The 22306-nt window shown below is 33.4% G+C and overlaps 2 protein-coding genes across 2 annotated transcripts; one reads left to right on the top strand and one right to left on the bottom strand.

Moving 5' to 3' along the window:
• Nucleotides 1-1775: 1775 nt before the first annotated feature.
• Nucleotides 1776-5775, top strand: LOC7456204 (cytosolic Fe-S cluster assembly factor NBP35). Its single transcript, XM_002298552.4, has 3 exons — nt 1776-1996; nt 2077-2178; nt 4656-5775. The coding sequence occupies exons 1-3, from the start codon at nt 1960-1962 to the stop codon at nt 5585-5587; spliced, it is 1071 nt and encodes a 356-aa protein (XP_002298588.3). The 5' UTR covers nt 1776-1959; the 3' UTR covers nt 5588-5775.
• A 4857-nt stretch (nt 5776-10632) lies between these two features.
• LOC7467686 (glycosyltransferase family 92 protein RCOM_0530710) lies at nt 10633-17099 on the bottom strand. Its single transcript, XM_024587361.2, has 9 exons — nt 16626-17099; nt 14783-16318; nt 13381-13418; nt 12926-13182; nt 12638-12723; nt 12384-12535; nt 12191-12240; nt 11888-11962; nt 10633-11774 (listed from the first exon to the last, which is right to left on the bottom strand). Exons 1-9 carry the CDS (start codon nt 16756-16758, stop codon nt 11180-11182), a joined length of 2922 nt encoding a protein of 973 aa, XP_024443129.2. The 5' UTR covers nt 16759-17099; the 3' UTR covers nt 10633-11179.
• Nucleotides 17100-22306: the final 5207 nt, after the last annotated feature.

The raw sequence follows: 22306 nt of genomic DNA, 5'->3' as shown, positions 1-22306 counted from the left end.
ATCTAATGGATTTGTTTTAGGTTTATTTTATTTTTAATTTTTTAATTTTTTAAAATTTAAACTTAAATTAATATTAAAAATAACTTATTAATTTTTTTAAATAAGTGAAGTTATTATGAGAGTAAAATATATTTTTAATAATAATAATATTCATGGTGCCAAAATCCTTTGATGCAACTAAAGTAATATTTGTTTATGTGGTGCAGCTCTGATTTTTAAAATATTTTAAATTTATATTTATTTAAAATTAATTTTTTAAATATTTTTCGATCAATTGTTTTGATATACTATATCAAAAATAGATTTTAAAAAATAAAAAATTATTATTTTAAAATATTTATAAATAAAAAAATAATTTAAAAAATAATCATAACTTTAATTTCAATCACTGCATCAAAATTTGACCTCCCAAATTATCATTGCGCTGCACTTGCTTGAAACTGCAATTAGCCAAATCTTCTCTACCCATGTCTACTTCTTACAACATATGCTAAAAAGGCGATGCTTTGCACTATAGTAATTAACATTAACAGGAAAAAAAAAGTTTTCAAATTTAACTCTTAAACCTTTTTTTTCAATTGTAGTCTTTTATATCCAAATTAATGATTAATTTTTAAAAAACTATTAAGAAATTAAACATTCTAAAAAAATAGGATTAAAGTGTAAAATAAAGAGATAACCATGCCCAAACTCAAATTTACTTGAAAAAAATACATGTTGGTTCATCTATTTTTCTTTTTCTTCTTTTTCGTTCTTTATAGTTTTTGTTTTTAAATTTGTTTTTTGAAAGACTAACCCAGTCTCTTTTCTAAGTTTTTTTTTCTAAGTTTTTTTTTTATCCCGGTCTTATATTGCGAGTGATGGGTTAACTCGAGTTTTTTTCTTATAATTTTTTTATAAAATTATATTTTTTTTCAACTTCATCATTTAATATTAGATTATTGGCTCTTATGCTTTGTCATTTCTCCCCCTTTTTTTTTCAATGAGGTTATCCTGAGTGTGGGTTAGTCAAGTTAACCTAGGTTAGCTCAAGTTTTTGTTTTCAATGTTTTTTTATTTAATTTTGGTTTTTTTGCTAGGTCATTCTCTTGAAAATCCAATCTTTTTATCCCGATCTCATATTACAAGTGGTGAGTTAGTTGAGTTAACTCAGGTTGGCTCAAGTTTTTTTTTTAATTTTTTTTTAATTTTTTTTTCATCATTTGATATTAGGTTATTCAGCCTTGAACTTTGCAATTTTTTTCTCTTTTTTATTTTTAGGAGTTACCTCAATCTCATATCCCGAGTCATGTGTTAATAAAATCAACCCAAAATAACTTTAATTATCATCATCTTGATATCTTTATTTTATGCTAGAAAAAATTTGACCCGGCATAATACCGGCATAATACAAATCACCTATCTAGTAATAATCAAAAGAAAATCATAACCCATCCAAAGCTTAAGATGTATATCTGTATACACTTTATATTTTAGAATTCAAACTTCAAAGCTTAAGATATTATTATGGCTAATTAGTAATAATAATAATAATAATAATAAAAATAGTTCATCGATGATCAAACCACTAACCCTAGACACCATTGTTTCCATTCAAGCGGCGGTCAAATATCTCCACAACTTTCCCCAGTTTACATATACGAGGCTGGGCTTTTCGGCCCTTTTATAGAGCTGGTTAGAGATCTTAATGGACCTTTGTGCTTGGGCTTAGTCCCTTCCTTTTCTTTTTAAATATGCATGCAGTGAAATTAAATACTTGTAAATTAGCTGACTCGATTTTTAATCAATGGATCAAAATCTAAATTGATTTTTTTTTTTAATCTTTCAGAAAATATCTTGAAATCGAGCGCAACCAACACATGGTCGAATCTTGGGCCGTGTTATATAACCTTGCTTTTATGGGATAACAAGCCGACAACAGTACATGCACCGTCATCAACATCAAATCCAACAACAACAATGGAGAACGGTGAAATCCCAGAAAACGCCAATGAACGTAGGTGTTTTTTCTCGTCTTTAATTATTTGTGTTTAGGGTTTTAATTTAACAGAAAAAAATGGTGTTGGTTTTGTTTAGATTGCCCAGGTCCTCAATCTGATTCAGCTGGGAAATCCGATTCTTGTCAAGGATGTCCTAATCAACAAGATTGTGCTACTGCCCCTAAAGGCCCTGACCCTGGTCTCTCTCCTTTCTCTCCTTTTTCCAGCTAAAAATTGAAGATTGGTGCATGTGATATTGCTTGCTACACATATTGCTTTGAATTACTTGCAGTAACAACTTCTTGAAATTGCCTAGCATAGGAAATTGACGCTCTCCTTTGGTTCAAATTGGCCCATCTTAATTTCGAGTTCTACTGTCTTGAATAACCTTTGCTTTTACTGTACGGATGGAATTAGAACTTGAATTTCGTAGTTTCCATCTTTGACATACATGTACATATGTTGGTTGTCGTCCAGGATAGGTGACATCGATGTAGTTGGTTTCTTAGGTGGTGGAACCTCAGTCTTACAGCTGTTATTGGGCTTCTGATGTACTTTTGGCGATAGGTTCGATGTCAACAGACATGTTGGTGCCTTTATAGTGAATTAAAATCTTAATCACTGCTTGGTTGGTGTCTTGGTAGATCCTAAAAATTGAAATCTTAAACATTGAAAAGTTGTTTTGTAACTGAACATTAAGTTGGTAGTGGTTCTTGAATTCTTTTATTGAAGGACTTGGAGGTGTGTGAGTTCCATTTGTTGACTGTTTCCCGTTTTTATTGTTTCTCTGGTATAGATAATGAAATAATTTGTAGTTTTTACTATGCGGAGGTGGGATAAAGTTTCTTGAAGTTTTGATTATTTTAGAAATCTAAATGATAGGCCCAGGATCTTCTTTCATAGCTTTGGATTCTTCATTCTTTTCATTTCACTTCAATGTCAAATTATAGGGTGTAAGAGGGGCTCGGTATTTTTTCTTGTAATTTGTTTTCTTTTTAACTTTCTATAGTTCTTTCTTAACTACTGTATTTGGAAAACCAGCGTATCATCCTGGGTTTGAGTTTCTATCTGGATGGCTTTACTTATATTTGTTGCTAGTAAGGAAGCATTGTAGGTCCCTCTGTCCAGATGTTCATTTGATATGATAAGCACGAGTACTAGCTTAGGATCCAAGGAATAGATTCTTTGATGAAGCATGATTGGTCCTAATTATAATGGAGTTTATCGAGGTTTTTGAGAGAATTTGAGGAAGATAGATTGCAAGGCTCAATGGAGATGTGTTGCTTGTGATATTTAGACAAAAGAAGTCTTTTAGCGATCATTCTCTCTCGAGGCAATTAGGATTTGATGGGATAGTTTTCTTTCGGCATCAGCATGAACTTCAGCTGCTGGAATCTTTAGAAGTGTCTTGTTAGTTGATATTCAGTGACATTGGCAGGCTATTGTGCTTTTCTTTTGATTCTTTTAGTTCTGGAGGGTGCCTTATATCCTCTTTGAATATGTTGATTGTCTCTTTCCAGTATAATTTTTTTCTTTTATCAGAAAAAAAAATCAACATTATTGGTCTCTTGATGTAAAACGAGGAAAACAAGACTGATATTGTAGCTTCATTAAATAGCATACATCACCTAGTTTAAAGTTTTACCCCAATTGAATGAGAGATACAAAGAAAAAGTTGGTTGCTAGGTATATTGCATATTCTAAAACCAGTTGTTTTTGCTCTATGATGGAGGACAGCCTTGCCATTTTCAGAGATGTTCAACTGTCTTTCCAGAAAGGTTTAATGAACAGTTAGGATTTTGTGAAACTGGCTTTTTTCGAAGGGGAATTAGGACTATGAGAATTTGCTAAGAGATTTGTTAGGAGAATGGTGAGCGCAAAGAAAGAAAGAGAAGATCAAGTATAGAAAAAGTAGAATAAAAATTAGCAAAAGAAACATAGGCAAAGACAGATGGAAGATCTAGCCATTATGGCCCCCAAACAAACTATCAAACTGTGATTTTATTCCATTAGCTCTGAGGCATTCCTCTTAATAGTCTCATAATCTTGACTGATGCCTGTTGAGATTTGAGAAAGCTTGAGACCTCAAACTCAACTCAGTGTTTGTCGCTTTTGCAATTGAAATTTAGTTTCAGTGAACTTTTGTAGGCAAAAAGAAATTGAAGAAAGCCTTTTTTAATGGGTTTGATTCAGCGAGTTTTTCCAGCTCAAATTTAGGCTTTTGGTTGAGATATTCTGTATCTTCTCTTTTGGTTGACAACTCGTATAAAATATTTGCACTGGATGAAAGAAATCACATGAAACTTAACAGATACTGTTGAAGTTTTTCCTTTCGGTCTGTAAAAAGCCAAAGTCTGACACTTTATTAGTCTAATGGTTTCAATAGACCACACAAACAGTGCAATCTCTTTCTTCTAGAATCCCATTGGTTATCCTGTCCCATTAAATTGAAGACTTGATTGTATTTCCTATCTCTAACCTAGTCAGTGAAGGAGTGAATGTTTGTGTGCCTTCTATTGACACTATATACTGTATTTGGTTCTAATTCTTTCATTTGAAAATGAAAGTGGAAATTGTAGGACAGAGCTGTTCTGACAGTTCTGCTTTGATTTACATATTTTGTCTCAACTCAAAATTAGGCCCTTTACTTAATGTTTGATATATTGGTTTCTGCAGACTTGGTTGCAATTGCTGAACGTATGGCTACTGTGAAGCACAAGATATTGGTTTTATCAGGCAAGGGTGGAGTCGGGAAGAGCACATTCTCTGCTCAACTGTCATACGCACTAGCAGCTATGGACTTCCAGGTTGGGCTCATGGACATTGACATCTGTGGCCCAAGTATCCCCAAGATGCTTGGCCTAGAAGGTCAAGAAATTCACCAAAGCAACCTTGGCTGGTCTCCCGTCTATGTTGAATCAAACCTTGGGGTCATGTCCATTGGATTCATGCTTCCGAACCCAGATGAAGCTGTCATATGGAGGGGCCCCCGCAAAAATGGGCTTATCAAGCAATTTCTGAAGGATGTTTATTGGGGGGAGCTTGATTTTCTTGTGGTTGATGCCCCACCTGGGACTTCTGATGAGCACATTTCAATTGTCCAATACCTTCAGGCTACCGGAATAGATGGTGCAATTATTGTCACGACTCCACAACAAGTCTCTTTAATTGATGTGCGAAAAGAAGTGAGTTTCTGCAAGAAAGTTGGAGTTGAGGTTCTTGGGGTTGTTGAGAACATGAGTGGCTTGTGCCAGCGATTGACAGATTTTAGGTTTGCAAAGTTGATGGAGAATGGTGAACAAAATGATATTACAGAAAGAGTTTTAGGGTACATGAGAGAGAAAGCTCCAGAAATGCTAGACTTGATTGCCTGCAGTGAAGTATTTGATAGCAGCGGTGGTGGTGCAACGCAAATGTGCCAGGAGATGGGAGTACCTTTTCTTGGGAAGGTACCATTGGATCCACAGCTTTGCAAGGCTGCTGAAGAGGGTAGATCCTGCTTTGCAGATCAGAAGTGTGGGGTAAGTGCGCCTGTATTAAAGAGTATAATAGAGAAACTACTGGTGATGAATCAGTGGCGTGAAGAACTGCAGCAGATTGGAGAATAGAGGCTCATTAAGTTAGATACTGTAATGATGCGTGTGAGACAGATTTTCTTTTCTTTCACTTGATTTTTATTAATGCATTTTGTTTTTCTGAATTTATCTGTTTTGCGAGGTCCTTTATATTTATCTCTGATGTACTGATCAATTGAGTTATATAAATTAACATCCATGGCTACATCAGTTTAGCAACACTCTCCTTTTGTAGTGTCTTGGCAAAGGATCTTTTTCGTTCCAGGCATGAGCCTCGAACAAAGAGGCCAGGTGCAAGAAATTGCACCCAACAGCTCCATCTGCTGCTTGTCTGTTAAATTAAATGCAACTATCGTGATATTTATCAAACCCGATGACTGTCGTGCTTTCATTTTAAATAATAATTAAATCTTATATTTTCCATCTTTTGTAGGGAAGATAAGAGAATCACTGGTTAAGGCCTAAGGGGTTAGTAGTTTGAGGAGAGGCCGATCCTTGCAAATACAAGTCATTCAGATGGACTGTGTGTGGGGTTCGCCTTCACTGAACTTGTTAATTCATCTTTAGGATTCTTGAAAAAAGAGTAAAGCAGAAAATGGCAGAGAGGAGTTTTTTTTATTTTTAAAAAACAGGTGAACAACTTTTTAAAAGTGGACAGAATAACTAGGAAGAGCTGGGGGAACCCAAATTTTCAAATGTTTTTAATTAGACCTTCCAAATTAAGGATTATTTAATAGAAAATGAATATTTTTCACCCAAAAAATTATGTATTAATTATTTTCTGGTAGATTGCCTTAAAACATTATCCCCTCGAATAAAAAAAACACAATACAAAACAAAAGAAGTTCATGTTTCAAAATTTTATTATTCGTTGAGAGTGCCACCGCCATCATTTGCCAACAAAGGAAATTCTATATTGATGTGTCAATATTTTTGATTTAATATTTTTGTATTTTATAAGAGTCCAAACCCATAACCATAATAGAATGATAACTCAATCAAATGTGGCTATGATAAAATACCAGACTCAATATACTTGAGTTCAGCCATGAACCGAGTCTAAGAAATTATAGGTGTGGCAAAATACATACTTGGGTTCAGCAATGAGCCGATCCCAAAGAACCGTGTGTTTGACAAAATACCAGATCTAATATATTTGAGTTCAGCCGTGAGTTGAGCTAAAGGAACCGTGAGTTTGGTAAAATATCAAACCCAGTACACTTAGACTTAATTGTGAGCTAAGCCCAAGGCACCATGAGTTTGACAAGTTGCCAGACCCAATATACTTGGGATCAGTCGTGAGCTTAGCCCAATGAACCGTGAGTCTGGTGCCAAACCTAATACACTTGGGATCAGTTGTGAGTTGAGCCCAAGGCAATGTAGGTCTAGTGCTAGACCCAATATACTTGTTTATCCATGAGGTGAGCCTAAGGCACCGTGGGTTTAAGAAGTTTCCATACCTAATATAAATGGGTTCAACCATGAGCTGAGCCTAAGGCATTGAAGGTTTGACAACTTGTCAGACCTAATATATATGTGTTCAGACATAAGTTGGGCCTAAGGCATCGTGAGTCTGACAAGTTGTCAGACCCATCTTCCATAGATTTGGCTACGCACCAGACCTAATTGGTCTTACAGATCCATGTTAGGACAATATGGTTCTATCTTAAAATTATCGGCATGATCTATTCATGTCAGAAATAATCATCTCTCTACACCTATAGATGTGTAAAGGGTATCCTAAAGGGCCTACCACATTTCCCTCTCATTAATGCTCATTAATGAGATGTAAAGAATATATGTCCCTCGTTAATGATATGTAAGAGATCTTTATCTCTAATTAGTATTTGTCCCTTATTAATTATATGTAGGGGATCTTTATCCCTAATTATTGTCATCAAGAAAAAATGATTCTCCAGTCCATCCATTCTATCAAAATGACAAGGTTCAAGGAGTATAAATACCCCCCGAAACCACTTAGGTAATAGACTCACTTTTTCCTACTTTCAAAGTTCATATATCTTAACCTTTAAGAGCATTAATCATAAAATAAAAATAAGAACAAACACTCTTGTTTTTGGAGTTTAAATCTCTTTCTTTCATTTATTACCATTTTCATTTAAAGTTACTGACTTTATCAATGTAGGGTTCCTAAATCCTACCAAGAGAGACTATTTTACAAGTATCAGGACATCTACCATCGATTATGTATTTCTTGTACTAAGAAAAAAGAAATATTGACTTTAACATTTGATTAACCATTATTCAAACACCAAATAACCTCATTCCTGAGCATATTGAATTTTAGGACATCATCATATATACATTACACATTACTTAGAGCTTACTAATTTTTCCTTTGATAGATGAGTTCCATCAACTTTTTTCTTTCTTTATTTCTTTTATTTTTTTAGTTGATTCTCTATTATTCTACTCTAATTATTTGAAACTAACCTATGAACAAAAATTCGATCAATTATAGATTGTAGCTTTCTTTTAACCCCTAAAAAAAAGAAAGAATGGCTAGAAATCTTGCTTCTAAGACTAGTTATCCACTCTGATCTTATGATTAAACTACCAACATACAACGAAACTCAAAATAGAAAGAGGTATAATGATACTTTTTTTTATCCACTTGTCTAAGAGATTGTTGTATGATTTTAAAGCCTTTAAATATATTGCATCTATCTGCTCTACCAAAATCATATTATACTTCTATTCTAATATTCTCTACTAATGATTTTGGTGATTTCATTCAAGACTTGCTTATCTTTTTTGATTTTAATGCAATGTTGAATTTGCTTAACAAGGTTGTATTTAGTTTTTACTTGTTTGCCTATTTAACAAGTATCACATGGCCTTTTCTTCTTGAATGCAATATGAGAAAAACCTTTAACTAGTTCATTCTTAAGTAGTTTAGAAAGAATGTCCATGCTAATATGACATAGTCTTCTATTCCAAAGAAAACTATTATATATGTTAGCAACAAGAAAACTTTCTATCCTCATGCATGCATTAATATTAATCTTCTAAACATTTCCTTTTTTATTTTCAACAATATAACTTTGTCATTTTCAAGGATTAAGCAACATGCATAGTAAAAAACAATATTATAGCCTTTATCATATAATTGATTAATACTAAGCAAATTATGCTTTAAGCTATTGACAAGAGAAACCTTTTTTTATTGAAGGAGAAGATTTAACTCCAATATTGCAAACTATACTAATCTTTTCTTTCGAGTTGTCTCTAAATATAATTTTTCCACCGTTAATCTTGGTAATGCTTGAGAACAAAGAATCATCTCTGGTCATGTGTCTTGAGCAATTCCTATCCATGAACCACTTCCCATATTCTTTTGATTCCTACACACATAAAAATCAAGCTGAAGCTTTTGGTACCCATACCTTCTTGGGTCCTTTATGGTTAGTGGTGGTTCCTTTTGGAACCCAAGTAATATATTATAACTCTTGTCCTTAAGAGGACATGCATAAATCAAATGACCTATGTTTTTACAATAATTGCATGTATGATTTGGGTTATATGATTGTTTAACGAAGTAATTTTTCAAGATTGGTTAGTATACTTATTGAAGCACTTAGAATAAAAAAAAATGTAGATCACATCACTATCATGGAATGTATCATTTATCCTTAAATTTTTATTATTTATAATTTGGTGCAAATAGATTGATTGCAATTAGCCACATAGGATTCCAACAGTAACACCTTGACTAATTGCACTACTAAACAAGATCGACAAACTAGAAAAACATAATAAAAAATATTTTTTATGAAAAAACTTGAATCTAATGACAAAAGGAAAAACAGAGCAAAAATATTGGGAAAAGCAAAGGAGAGAAGGTTGAAGAGTTATTGTTTTATGTTAATCCTTTTTTGTTATGATTTTTTAACCAAAATTGATGCAAAATTAATTTTATTGTTATGATTTTTTAACCAAAATTGATGTAAAATTAATTTTATTGTTATGATTTTTTAACCAAAATTGATGTAAAATTAATTTTAATAATTATCAGAATTAATTCTCACTATTTTGCCTTAATTACCTATCATAAAAGATAAAACTTGACAATTTGATTTTTAATAACCAAATATTTTTACTTAGAAAATAAAATTATTCAGTAAGAGGAATGTTATTGTTTATTCAAGAAGGTTACAGTTCAATAAAAAAAATTTATAAGTCAAAAAATTATTTAACAACAAATCCAAACTCGAGCTCGAGCATATGACTTAAGCCCAAAACCCATTTAGTATACGGTTTCTCTTCTCTAACTATTTTGGTGCTTTCTCAATTTTTACTCTTCAACTTCTTATCATATAAGCTACAAAAGAGTCTTATAAGCTTTGAATGTGGAATTGAGGATTTTTGGATTTATAAAAAATATCAACCATGAATTCTTTGAAATCAATTTTTCATTCATCCTTAAATTTTTTTTTAAATAAGTTAATGTTTCATGTTAAAGTATTTTTCTTAAAAAATAGTTTTCAACAAAATTTCAGAGTTAAAAGTGAGTGGATCTTATTTTTAATTTAGTCTCAAATATACCTATTAATTTTTTTCCATTGAAAATAAATTTCTAACAATTATCTAAGTACTCCGTTTAATTAAAAATGCTTTGTTTTTGCGGTTCAACTCATTTTTTAAAAGTGCTTTTCAATTTTTTTTTATTTCTAAAATTAATGTTTTCTTAAGTGTTTTTCAATGATTTTAATATATTAATATAAAAAAAATTATTTTAATATATTCCCAATTAAAAAAATACTTTTTACAGAATCATTATCCATCATATTATCATAGGCACACTAAAAGAGCATATGGAATGCTACTTCCTGTCCAATGTTATATTTGTTATCCAAGCTTTTTTCTTATTTAACTGGGTCCAGCTAGTCTTTTGTCCAGAAAGTTGGTTTCTAAGGTCAGCATGTTTCCCATACTGATGCTTTACAAAGAAAAAGAGAAAGGAAGCTAATTGGAAAATGTGTAAAAATCAAACATATATTTGAAATAAGATATCATGTGCATATCTATCAATTATAAGATATTTAAAAACAGATATATATCTATCAAATGTTCCATTAAAATCATGAATAACAAAACAGTGTTGACACCAACAAAGGAACAGGGAGTTCACAGTCCCATGAATCTTGCAGATTCAACATCCCCCTTTATTTTACATGCACAAAGGACATCAAAAGGCACAGATGCAAGAGTAACAGCAAGGCAAACAGATGAGGAGAGCAGTTAGGTGTGGAACAATTGCCACCAGTAGTGAGTTGGAGTACATCAAAATGTCAAGGAACTACATTCAAAATATCAAGGATTTGGTGGTACAAACCAAACATCAAAATGTCAAGGAACTACATTCAAGAACTATAGGCCAGCCTCTAGAATGAATGCTAATGGCGGCTCTACTATATAGGCCGGCCTCTAGAATGAATGCTAATGGCGGCTTATTATGGCAAACAGATGAGGAGAGCAGTTAGGTGTGGAACAATTGCCACCATGAGTCGGAGTACATGAAAATGTCAAGGAACTACATTCAAAATATCAAGGATTTGGTGGTACAAACCAAACATCAAAATGTCGAGGAACTACATTCAAGAACTATATAGGCCGGCCTCTAGAATGAATGCTAATGGCGGCTCTAGATGCCATGACTCTCAAGTTTGCTCTAGCTGATGAAAGAGAGATTCCTGATTGCTCTTGAGTTCCCCCAAAAGCTTCCATAAACTCTTCTCTCTGCAGCCTTAGAGCTAATGCAGTATCCTCATCTTGGCTTGGTATTCCTCTTCTTCTCCTCCCACTTGCTTCTCTGCTTAATATTAGCCGCTCAAGAGCTTCTCTTCTTCGCAATCTTTGCACCAATGGAGTATCCTCCTCGTCTTGGTTCCACATATCTCTACTCGTACTTGCATCTCTGTTTGACACTCTAGTAGAAGGGTCATCTTGGCGCAACATGCCTCTATTGGTAATCGCTCCCCTGTTTGGCACCCTAGAAGGCTGAACGCTTGTGTCTCTGTATGACACTCTTGAAGGCCGAACGTTTCGGCTTATTAAATCATTATTGGTTTTTCTTTCTGAGCTTTGATGCTCTTTCTGGTTTTTCTTGCCCGATGCCTTCTTTGCTTCAACTTCTTGAGGAAACAGAAGCTGTATTGTGTTCCAAAGAACTGTATTCACCGTACAGGATCTGCTATTGCTGCAATTCCCACAATACAACAAGGTTAATGTCAAAAAATTGTCTAACCACTTTAAAATCCCCCATAACTAAACCTAGATACTGATAAATTCAAAGATAGTAATTGAATTCACCCTATCAGTTGCCTGCACTTTGGGCATTTCTTCCCACATTTATCAGCAGCAGATCGCAAACATTTCTTACAGAAACTGCAAACAAAGAGAAACCACTCCATGAATAAGAATGAAACGAGTATACAATATGCATGAACTAACTGTTCAAACTAACTCACAACTATAGAATCCCATATTTTAAGCCCTCATCGGAATCAAATAAAGTAATATGCCCTTTAATTGCTCTCTTAGAGTAAAATCTAATGGCTAAATGAAGATCCAATTCTTACAAAGAAAGCCTACAAAGTTGTGTTTTCCTTTTACCTGTGTCCACAAGAAGTGGTACTCGGTTCAAAGCAGATCTCCAAACAAATCTGCCAAAAGTACCAAGAGCATTAAACCCCAATTGAAAAAAAAAAGTAATAAAGAAGAAGAAAGAAGAAAGAAAACACAGTTGTGTATTTCAGTCGACTAAAGTCAAAACAGAAAACAATACAAGAAAAATATAGACTCTTACAGCACAAGAAAGCTCTTCTCTAAGTTTATCCATGCAAGGAAGAGCTGAGTTTGAGCAAGAAGCATCAGGGTTGTCTTTAGCTAATTTGTCTCCTCCTAATTTATTTTCTTCATCTACAGCAATTCTCGGCTCCGTCTTCTTTTTCTCACTTTCTTTTCACCCAAAACATCAAAAGAATTCAACTTTCTCTATTCTTAGCCTTGAAAACTTGTAGCACAAATAACCCAATTTCAAGAAGATAAAAGGGAAAGTACCTTTCATTACAAGTTCCTCCTCTTCGTCAAGATTTAGAATAGGTACAGGAATTGAAATCGGACTCTTCTTCTGATCCCTCCGCTTCCTAACATACAAAGAAAATATTAAGCTTTTCCCCTTTCATTTTTTTTTTTAAAAGAAATAAGAGAAATGAGTAAGTATTTGAAATCAAAGCTAGGTTTTCCAACTTTCGATTTTTCTCATCAAAATCTTCTTAGGAACAAAAGGGGGTGCAACTTTAGGAAAATTATTTCTTTCTTTTTGGTGGGTCTTGTTGGAAATAGTACCTTCTTGTATTGGTTGAAGGTGGAGTCTTGAAGTGCAAATCGGAGCGTTTCTTATGTTTGAACTGTCTTTCTGGCGTGTCTTCAACAATAAGGCTTGCGAAAAGGATAGATTCTTCGTCCCAACCAGCCATGGCAGCCACGGATTTGAATCTGGGACTGAAAAGATTCTCCATATTTTGGCTATTGTCAACTGGGTTTGATTGCATCCGGACTCTAGGACTCTCCTTTTGTTCTTCACTCACCATTTTGGAGTCTTTCTTGGTTTTTTTTATTTGAATCGAGAGAAAAGAATGGGAAAAATCGCTTTCCTTTCTTGAGAGAGAGGGGGTGACTGTTGGAGGCTTAGGGGTGATTTATTTCTAACGGTCGAATTTTGTTTGAACTCATTTGATATTGAGGCCTTTGCAACGGCTATAATTAAGGGCTTATGTTTATATATGAAGGGGCAAATCTACCACGTGTGTGTCCAAGACGAGTCTTTGTATTCCGCAATCTCTCACCGTCCATTATGGATTGAGAGAGAAAAAATGATGCAATACTTTTTTTTTAAATATGAGTTTTTGTTTATATGTTAAAATATACCTTATATTATATGTATTATAATCATACAAATATAAGAATGCCCAATGTAGTTTAAGGAAATAACACAAAATTGAGGTAATTATCAATTTAGAAGCAAGATATGTAGTTTAGTAAAGAAAAGAATAAATTATAGTAATAAACTCAAGAAACAGAAATCAAAATAGCAATTGGGATCTTGTTTGATATTATTATACTGTAATGTATTGTGATTGAATTATTGTAATGTGCTATGTTGATTAATGAGCATTTTAAAGACACTCGTTTGTTTTTTCTAATTATGATAACCAAGGTCTCCGACTTTTTTTAATTTTTATGATTTTTTTATAGAATTCTTAAATAATTAAAAGTACTTTTGGATGAATTATAATGTATTTTCTTGAAAAATTTTTAATTTATGCAACCTTGCATGCAATATTTTTCTTTTATTTTATTCAATAAATTTTATGTGTGTCGATTTCTGTGACAAATTAATTTTCATAAATAAATTCATTAAACACAACCGGGTAAATGACCTATATTGTGATATTAAATATCTTAGCTTACATCCATCGCATAATTTTTCCAGTTTCTCTTTTTAATTATTGTTAACGATTTTTTTTTATATAAATGATTATTGGTTTATTTGATTAAATATTTGTATGGGCTTCTTGATTTATATTTAAATTTTTTTTAAAAAAAATAGCCTATATACCAAGGGTTTTTTAAAGAAAACTTTATGACCCATTACGGTGCTCGGATCAAATAACTTAGCATGCTGTGTATTGTAAATAAATTTGTGATTTCATAATTGCAATATTCAACCGCTCAGATTAATGACAATAATGATGTAATAAGATATGTCACCTAGATTTCACTTACTCAATCTCAACTCAAAATCAATATATTTGCAGTGCTAGAGCACATCAAAATTATTGGATTTGGGCAATTGAATTTTCTTTCGATAATAATTTGAATCCGTTTGGAAGCCTTGAAAATAGCAAGCACGCATTGTTTTTATGTCCCCTAACCTCCAAAGAAAATAGAAATAATTGCAACAATGATTTATCAACATTCTATACGATCCACAGTCCCACTCCATGGATGATCTTATCTTTGTTTTAAGCATATCTGCACAAAAAGAATCCATCTACAAACCCATCCCTGTATTTGTACATCATAATTAACATCAGAAGTCCCATTTCTCTTACAAGTCACGAAGACCCTTTACCCTTTGGCATAATCATCCTCCTCGTATTGTTTTGCTGTACGAAAACCGTATTCATTAATTTCCATAACCTCTTCCTAGCTCCTCCCATGGCAAATGGTTGGTTAATGGGTCCATAAACTTCTGCAATACCAGGTTCCTGAGCCCAGTGTCTGTCACTTCACAAAACCTACTTGACCAATCTGGTGGCTCAACAGCTCTGGTCCCCAAGCCCGGGGCTCGGTCCTTGGACCCAACATTTTGCTCATTCTGCCAATCAGCCACATAAGTAGCTACCCTCCTGTAGAACTTCTCCTTGAACACCTCCCACACTTGATACTTGTAGTGGTTAATAGCCAAAACTCCCCTGTCAGCATTTACATACCTAAAACCCTCGCTTAAATGAAAATGGTGCACCACGTTGATCAGTGTGGAATTCAATGCTTCAGGTTTCACTATACTCTTGTGTCTCTCCGGTGCTCCGAGTCGGCACGTATACCCTACCATCACTCCTTGTGGCGGAAGATGCTTGAGCCCCGACGGCCCAAAACTGTAGCACGAAGTACGTATCTCAGCAACGTTATTTCCAGACCCCGATTGATTGCTAATCACATCATGCAAACTTAACCCCAGAGGAGAGTAAAAAAACTCATCTACATCTATGAAGCCAACCCACTCGCACGACTCTCGTGCCCTTAGCGCGCAGTGTGCGAACCCTGCTTCCTGGGTCTTGATCCATGGCCAAACATGCCTAGAAATGTTAAAACCCGCCTGGACTAGTGACTCCATAACATCTTCAATGTCATCATCACTGTTGTTGTCGTAAATGTACCAACTCTGTACTCCAACTTGGGCATGGTACATGACCCATTCTCTTAAGAACCTAGCTTGATTGCGTAGCATGGTGCATATGCACATTTCATGTGGTTTTCGTTCCGGTGGACCAGGTTGGGGCTTCGACCGGAGCCCTGGGCGGGCTATGGAGTGTAATGTTCCTCTACCCTTCACTCTAATGGATGCCTTGATGGAGCTGTTGACCATTTGTGGGGCACCCAAGACACTCAAAGGGGTTTTGCACCGTACGATCTCTTGAGCCATTGATATGACTTGGGATCGTAGCAAAAACTTGGGTCTCCTAAAATCCCAGCCGTACACACACTCAAACCTTGAAGCGTTAGAAAGTTTCTCCGGCCGTAGATTAAGCCCCTTGACAAAAACAACTGTAGTATTATCACGGTCTATCAAGGCTTCATAGACAAGCGAGTCCCACTTGTGAGTGGGTCCCGGATGGATATAGCCGCCAGATTTCAAAGCTAGCGAAACAGTGTAGCCACGTGGAATGAGTGGACACCGTACGATCTGGTCATCGACATCCTTACCGTCTATGTGATTTGGGGGCAGCCTGCGCTGCGACTGGGATGATGATTTATTAGCCGAGAGATAAACGCATAGGAGGTCCTCTTTTGTAAATAACCGAGACGATGGAGGGTATTTTAGGAAAACTAGAACCTGGTCTGGAAGTATAACTGTTTCACGAATTGATGGTGCCGGGACCGCAGAAGAATCGCCGGAAAGTGCCTCCATCGCCGGCGTCCGCCATGTTGAGACAATTTCCGGGTGAAACTTTTCTGTTTCAAAAATAAATAAAAAAACTAATCAAAATTAACACATACTTAGCAAATTATTACTAAGTAATATACTAAACTTAGCAAGTTCAGTTTTTATTTGGAAAGTTTAATCCTTTTTTGAGAAATGAATGATGGCCATGCGCTATAATAATTAGGAAGGTTTAAGGGAGACCCAGAAGGAAACTAACGACACACATCTTAATAAAAAAAAATCCCAGAAATCAAAATTTAATAATTAATCCCAAGATAATTAAATATGTAAGGTAATAACTCAAATATTCAAGAAAGAAAGAAAAAAGATTATTACCTCCAAAGAAGAAGAAGAAGCGAAAAGTGGAGAAAGTGAAGCCAGAGAAGAGAACACAAGAGAAGACAAGAAAAAGAGTGCACCAAAAGAACCTGTTCCATGAAACAACATCTCGTTTCCTACGGTCTTTCATCGCTGCAAACTCTGCTGTTGCTGCTCATGAAACCAACAACAACAGTAGAAATAGCTAAGATGATGCGAAACAAGTCCTCCAAGAAAAGCCTGACCTTGTTGCTTATGCTCATTCATATGGATATATGTATGTGTAAATAAATAAGAGGTTAGTGTTTTGGTTTATGGGTGCGTGTGTGTATTCAACTCAGTGCTTGAAAGGTAATAGGAAAGTTATTTTGTGGGAGAGAAAGTGGGGAGAGAGAAAATAAGGAAAGGGGTGTGTATCACGATGATGGGGGAGAGAAAGAGACGGCTTGCTTCTCTAATCGAAGACCTTGCCGTTTCTACTTTCTACCATTCATGTCGGTTTTTTTGCGGTCGTTAATACTATCATTTCTGGGTGCTTTCCACTGTTGCGCTTCCCTTTTCTTTAGAAGATGAACAGCCAATATCATGCTGCCACTTCATTGCAATCTATCCTTTTTTGGGCATATTTTCATTGATTAACTGCCCATCTACATGAGAACATTGGATAGATGTTGTGGGTCACCGCTTCCCTGATGAATAAAAAGGCAAAAGAAACCATTTAGGTGGTGGCCCAGTGGTAAGAGCTTGGGACCAAGAGGTTTGCACCCTTTGTGGTCTCAAGTTCGAGCCCTGTGGTTGCTCATATGATGGCCACTGGAGGCTTACATGGTCGTTAATTTCAGGGCCCGTGGGATTAGTCGAGGTGCGTGCAAGCTGGCCCGGACACCCACGTTAAACTAAAAAAAATAAAAAAATAAAAATAAAAAGGCAAAAGAACCTTACAGTAAGAGGGAGCAATAAAAACAAATTAAAGAGAATAAATTTTAAAAAATTAAAATTTCAGTAATTTTTACTAAAATTATAAATATTTACAAGGAAAGACCTGAAAAAAATATTTTCTTGTAAGAGTTGGGGTAAGAGTTTGTAACTAAAAAGTTTATTTTCTTTATGATTTTATATTCGAGCCTTGTGGTTGTTAATATGATAGTTATTAGAGACTTACATGATCGTTAATTTTTGGACCTGTGGGATCAGTTAAGATGCGCGTAAAAAATATATTTAAGAATTTACAAGATTTAACAATTTCTGCTATTAATTTGTACAATTACTATATCTAAGGACGGTTATAAATGAATATAACATGTTTATTTGCAGTCAGGGCAACTGCTAGACAAAAAAACTTGTATGTTTTCGTACTTGTAAAGGAAAAATATATACCACAAGTAAATTAAGTTTTTCATTATGCTTTTTTATATTGGTTATTCATTTTATTTACGAAAATTACAAGTTAAAAATGATTAATTTTTTATATATTTGGAAATAAAAAAACATTAGGAAGCGCAAAGAGAACGGCAAAGGCAAGCAGGTGAGGTGGGAGCAACGTGGTTAGGTGTAGTAGAATAGAAGGAGATGGATACTTCTGCAGCATATGATGACGTTAGATACCTTCCGTGTTAATTAGTGCTAACATCTGGAAAATAAAAGATATGATAGGATATTCAATTACCATCCTACCCCACTGATTCAACTCCCCCTTTCTTTTTCCCACGTGGGTCCCATGTGGAAGCGCCGCGCACCCTCTAAACTGTGCCACGTCATATTTTGACAGGTTGCCTGGAACTAAGGGAATAAAGGATGGAATTTGGGTGCCCATTGTGGCTTAAACGAGCCCATGAATTTGGATTAAGATTTCTTGGATATTTTTCTTCAATTTAAGCCCTTCAAAATATGTGGATAGGTAACATTATAGCGACCCGTATTTACTTGAATAAGTACTACTACAACCGTCCCATTGTATATGAATACATACTGGTTTGTGCTTCGCTTTATCACGGGTGGGTTATTTTTTTAATAAAGAAATAAACATGTAAGTTTTTTCAATGTAATTTTTTATATAAAAAATTCTCAATCACAAATCAAGTATTTAATTAATTAAATTGGTATTTGATCCAGAGATAACTAAGATTATAATATTTAATCTTTCAATATGAGCCATATTCTCAGTTTTGTTTAATAATTATGTTTCTTATAATGTTATTTTTATTTAATGAAACAACCATATGTTCCAATAAAAGGTAAAAAATAATCATAAATGAAAGTGACCTGAATCAAACCATGAAATTCATCCATAAAATAACCTTATGTTGAATGACAAACTGAGAAAAAAAAAAGCAATGAAAAAAAAATAGATCTAAGTCAACCCATGTAAACGTGTTAACCTTGCAAGTCTGCAACCATGGGCAAATGTTTGAGATAACCGCATAAAAAATTTAAAACAAAACATGAAGACCAATTCTAAAAAAAATTAAATGTTGATTGGTGAAATTAAAAAAAAAACATTAAAATATTTGATATCGCAACACGTGTCATGTAGTAAGTTGTGTTTAATAATTATGTTTCTTATAATATATTATTTTTAATTTAATTAAACTATTATATATGCCAATAAAAGGTATAAAAGAAAGTCACAAAAGAAAGCTAATTGAAAAAGAACTTACTGTGCAGAAAGAAAACAATCAACATTTAATTTCATGACACAGTAAGTTTTCAAGGTTAACTTATGTTAACCTTGAAAACTCGTGATCGTGATCATGAGGCTAGAACTTACTGTGCAGAAAGAAAACAAAAAAAATTCTCAATAAAAAAAACCCAGAGACATGAAATTGAAAAAGAAATAATTCTAAAAAAATCAACAAAAACAAATATGACTCAATCAAGGTTAACTTGGTAACCTGACAATCGTGGGCACATGAAAGAAAAGTGAGAAAAAAAAGAAGCACAAAGACTAACTCTAAAAACAATAAATGTTGAAAACTAAAAAAAATAATTAAAAAAGGATGTAAAACAAAAAAACAAAGTCAACCAATGCTAACCTTCGAAATTCATGATCGTTGTCATTAGACTAGGACTGACAGCGTAGAAGGCAAAATAAAAAAAAACTACAAAGAAAAATTCTAAAAATAATATTAAGGCATGAAACTGTAAATTAAAAAAAAATTAAGTCAACCCGGGTTAACTTGCTAACCTCATGACCATGGGCATAGGATTTAGATAATCCTATAGAAAGAAAAGCGAAAAAGAAGAAGCACGAAGACCAATTCCATAAAAATCAAATATTTAAGGATGAAATTGAAAGAAAAAAATCAATTAAAAGAAGATAAAAAAAATAAATAAATAACAATAAAAAAATATGAATTAAATTGAACATGAAATATAAATAGCAGGTACTTCCATACTTTGGCCAATTATTTTTCTTTTTATTAACATTTTATATTTATAAAAGACTAAATTACTTTTAAATGAACTTAATTATAATAAAAAAATCAAAATAAAAAGATAAAAAAACTCTTTGGAACGAAGCTTAATTTTTGTTGCTTCCTATGGTAGTTTAGCATAAAAAATAAAAATGATTAGAAGGCCCTGCACCCAAGTTAATGTTTTTCTTTTTTTCTTATAAAGCTAATTAAGTCATTGTTAATAATAGAAGTCAAAAGTTATTTTTTGCCCTTATCAATTTGTCAATAACTATTGTGTCCCTATACAAAGACGAATTACCCCCCCGGGGTGCTCATAAATGGTACCTCTCATTTGTAATCATATAAAATCTTTGTTATCAATTTGTTTAGAAATAATAGGTTATTTTTCTCACTACATTATGATTTCACAATATCATGAAATTCGATAAAACAAGTCAAATATAAAAACTCTCAACCCAACTTTTATATAGCCCGAGTCTCAAATTAAATGGTGTGAAATTTATTTTAATACGATCTTATCAACTTCGACAAGTCCAAAAAAACAAACAAGCTCATAGGCTCTATTAAGTTTATTTTTTTTATTATATGATAAAAAAAATATGAAAACCCATTCAAAATTAATTAAATATTGAATAATAAAATTAAAAAAATAAAAACAAAACCTAACATGGAAGAATATATATATATAAAAGAAATTAAACTACAAAAAAATCCAAACAAGCAAAAGAAGAGCCTATACAAATAGGCCTGAGGTGAAATTAGACATCATGGCCTTGTTTATTATTATTTTTAAAGGGGCTATCAATGCCATCCGTCCCTTTTTTAAAAAAGAAAAAACAACATCAAGCAATGTGAAATTTCAGGGGTGAGCTTTCTGGGTTGGAAATCCATATTTCAACCTAAAAAACCCACAAATTTCAACCCGCCAAAAATCATTTAAGAAGCAACATACAACCTACCCTAAATTATCTAACAATCCTAAAACACCCTACAATTGCCTAATAAAACCAAGATCAATCAAATCAAGAAAATCAAAATAGAACTCGGTCTCCTTCTTGAGGTATGGTTATAGACAAAACTCATAATAATCGAACTCTTATAATTGAATGGAACCTTTTGACACAAGAATGATGAGTTTAGTCATTGAAAAATAGACAAACTAACTATTTTTTCTTTCCTCACTGTTTTCAGACAAGTTTTTTTTCTTCTTTTTCTAACTCAAGGACTAAAAATAAAGAAAATAAAATTTTAGACCAAAATAAAAATTGTCATTAATATGTGGTTAGCCGTATATTTTCTCTTTATTTTACATTTCATTTCCCTATCTTTCAATTTTGTATTTTTACTATAATTTCAAGTATAATTTCTTCTAATTAGGCTATAGAAGCATTTAATTGAAAAGAAAGAAAAAAACTTGAAAATGAAAAAAAAATCAATTATTTCACTATTCATATAAATAATAAAAACAACTTCATCTGATTTAGAGGGTGTTTGGCTCAACGGTAGCTGCTGTGTTTTTTTAAACTCAATAAAACTAATGTTTGGTTATAAATAGCAGCTGTAGTTTAGCTCATGGGACCCACTAAAAATAAGGTTTAACCGCAGGTTCTGATGAAGCAATTTTTCCATGCTTCTTGTTGCGTTTTTGTTCAGTACTAGTAATTAAAAAAAAACAGCTATATGGGTGCCACAATCGAGTTTCCTCTAGCCACTTGTGAATATTGAATGCTTGGTGTCATCATCATCAACGTACAGAGAAAAGAAAAATGGTCGCCGTGTTGAAAATCAATATTACTTGTACATATCCATAAAAATCATAGGAAATAAAACCTGAATCTGCATGAGGTATGGTTAACAGAAGAGAAGAGATAAAGAGAGGCATATAATATCTTGGTGGAGGGGAGGGGTGTTACACAAGGGGAAAACGCTTGGCTTTTCTCTCCATTGTTCCGACCGGATCGGGTCCAGTCCAAAACTAAATGCATTGAATCGGGTTCGACCCAGTTAAAAAAATTTTATTTTTTAAAATTGTGTTTTATTCAAAAAATTAGAAGGAGATCTCTTGATGACGTAACATTTGCAGAATTTGATTGCAATCCTAATTTTGTTCTTGCCGGGTCTGACCCAGTTAAAAAAATTTAATTTTTATTTTTATTTTTAATTGTGTTTTATTCAAAAAATTAGAAGGAGATCGCTTGATGACGTATCATTTGCAGAATTTGATCGAACAATAAAAAATATTTGATATCAATATTATTTATTTCATGATGTAATAGCAGGAGT

Source organism: Populus trichocarpa, chromosome 1 (assembly GCF_000002775.5).
Source record: "Populus trichocarpa isolate Nisqually-1 chromosome 1, P.trichocarpa_v4.1, whole genome shotgun sequence".
Classification (NCBI taxonomy): domain Eukaryota; kingdom Viridiplantae; phylum Streptophyta; class Magnoliopsida; order Malpighiales; family Salicaceae; genus Populus; species Populus trichocarpa.
The sequence above is the reverse complement of the archived record's forward strand: the minus strand, read 5'-3'. Positions and strand labels throughout refer to the sequence as shown.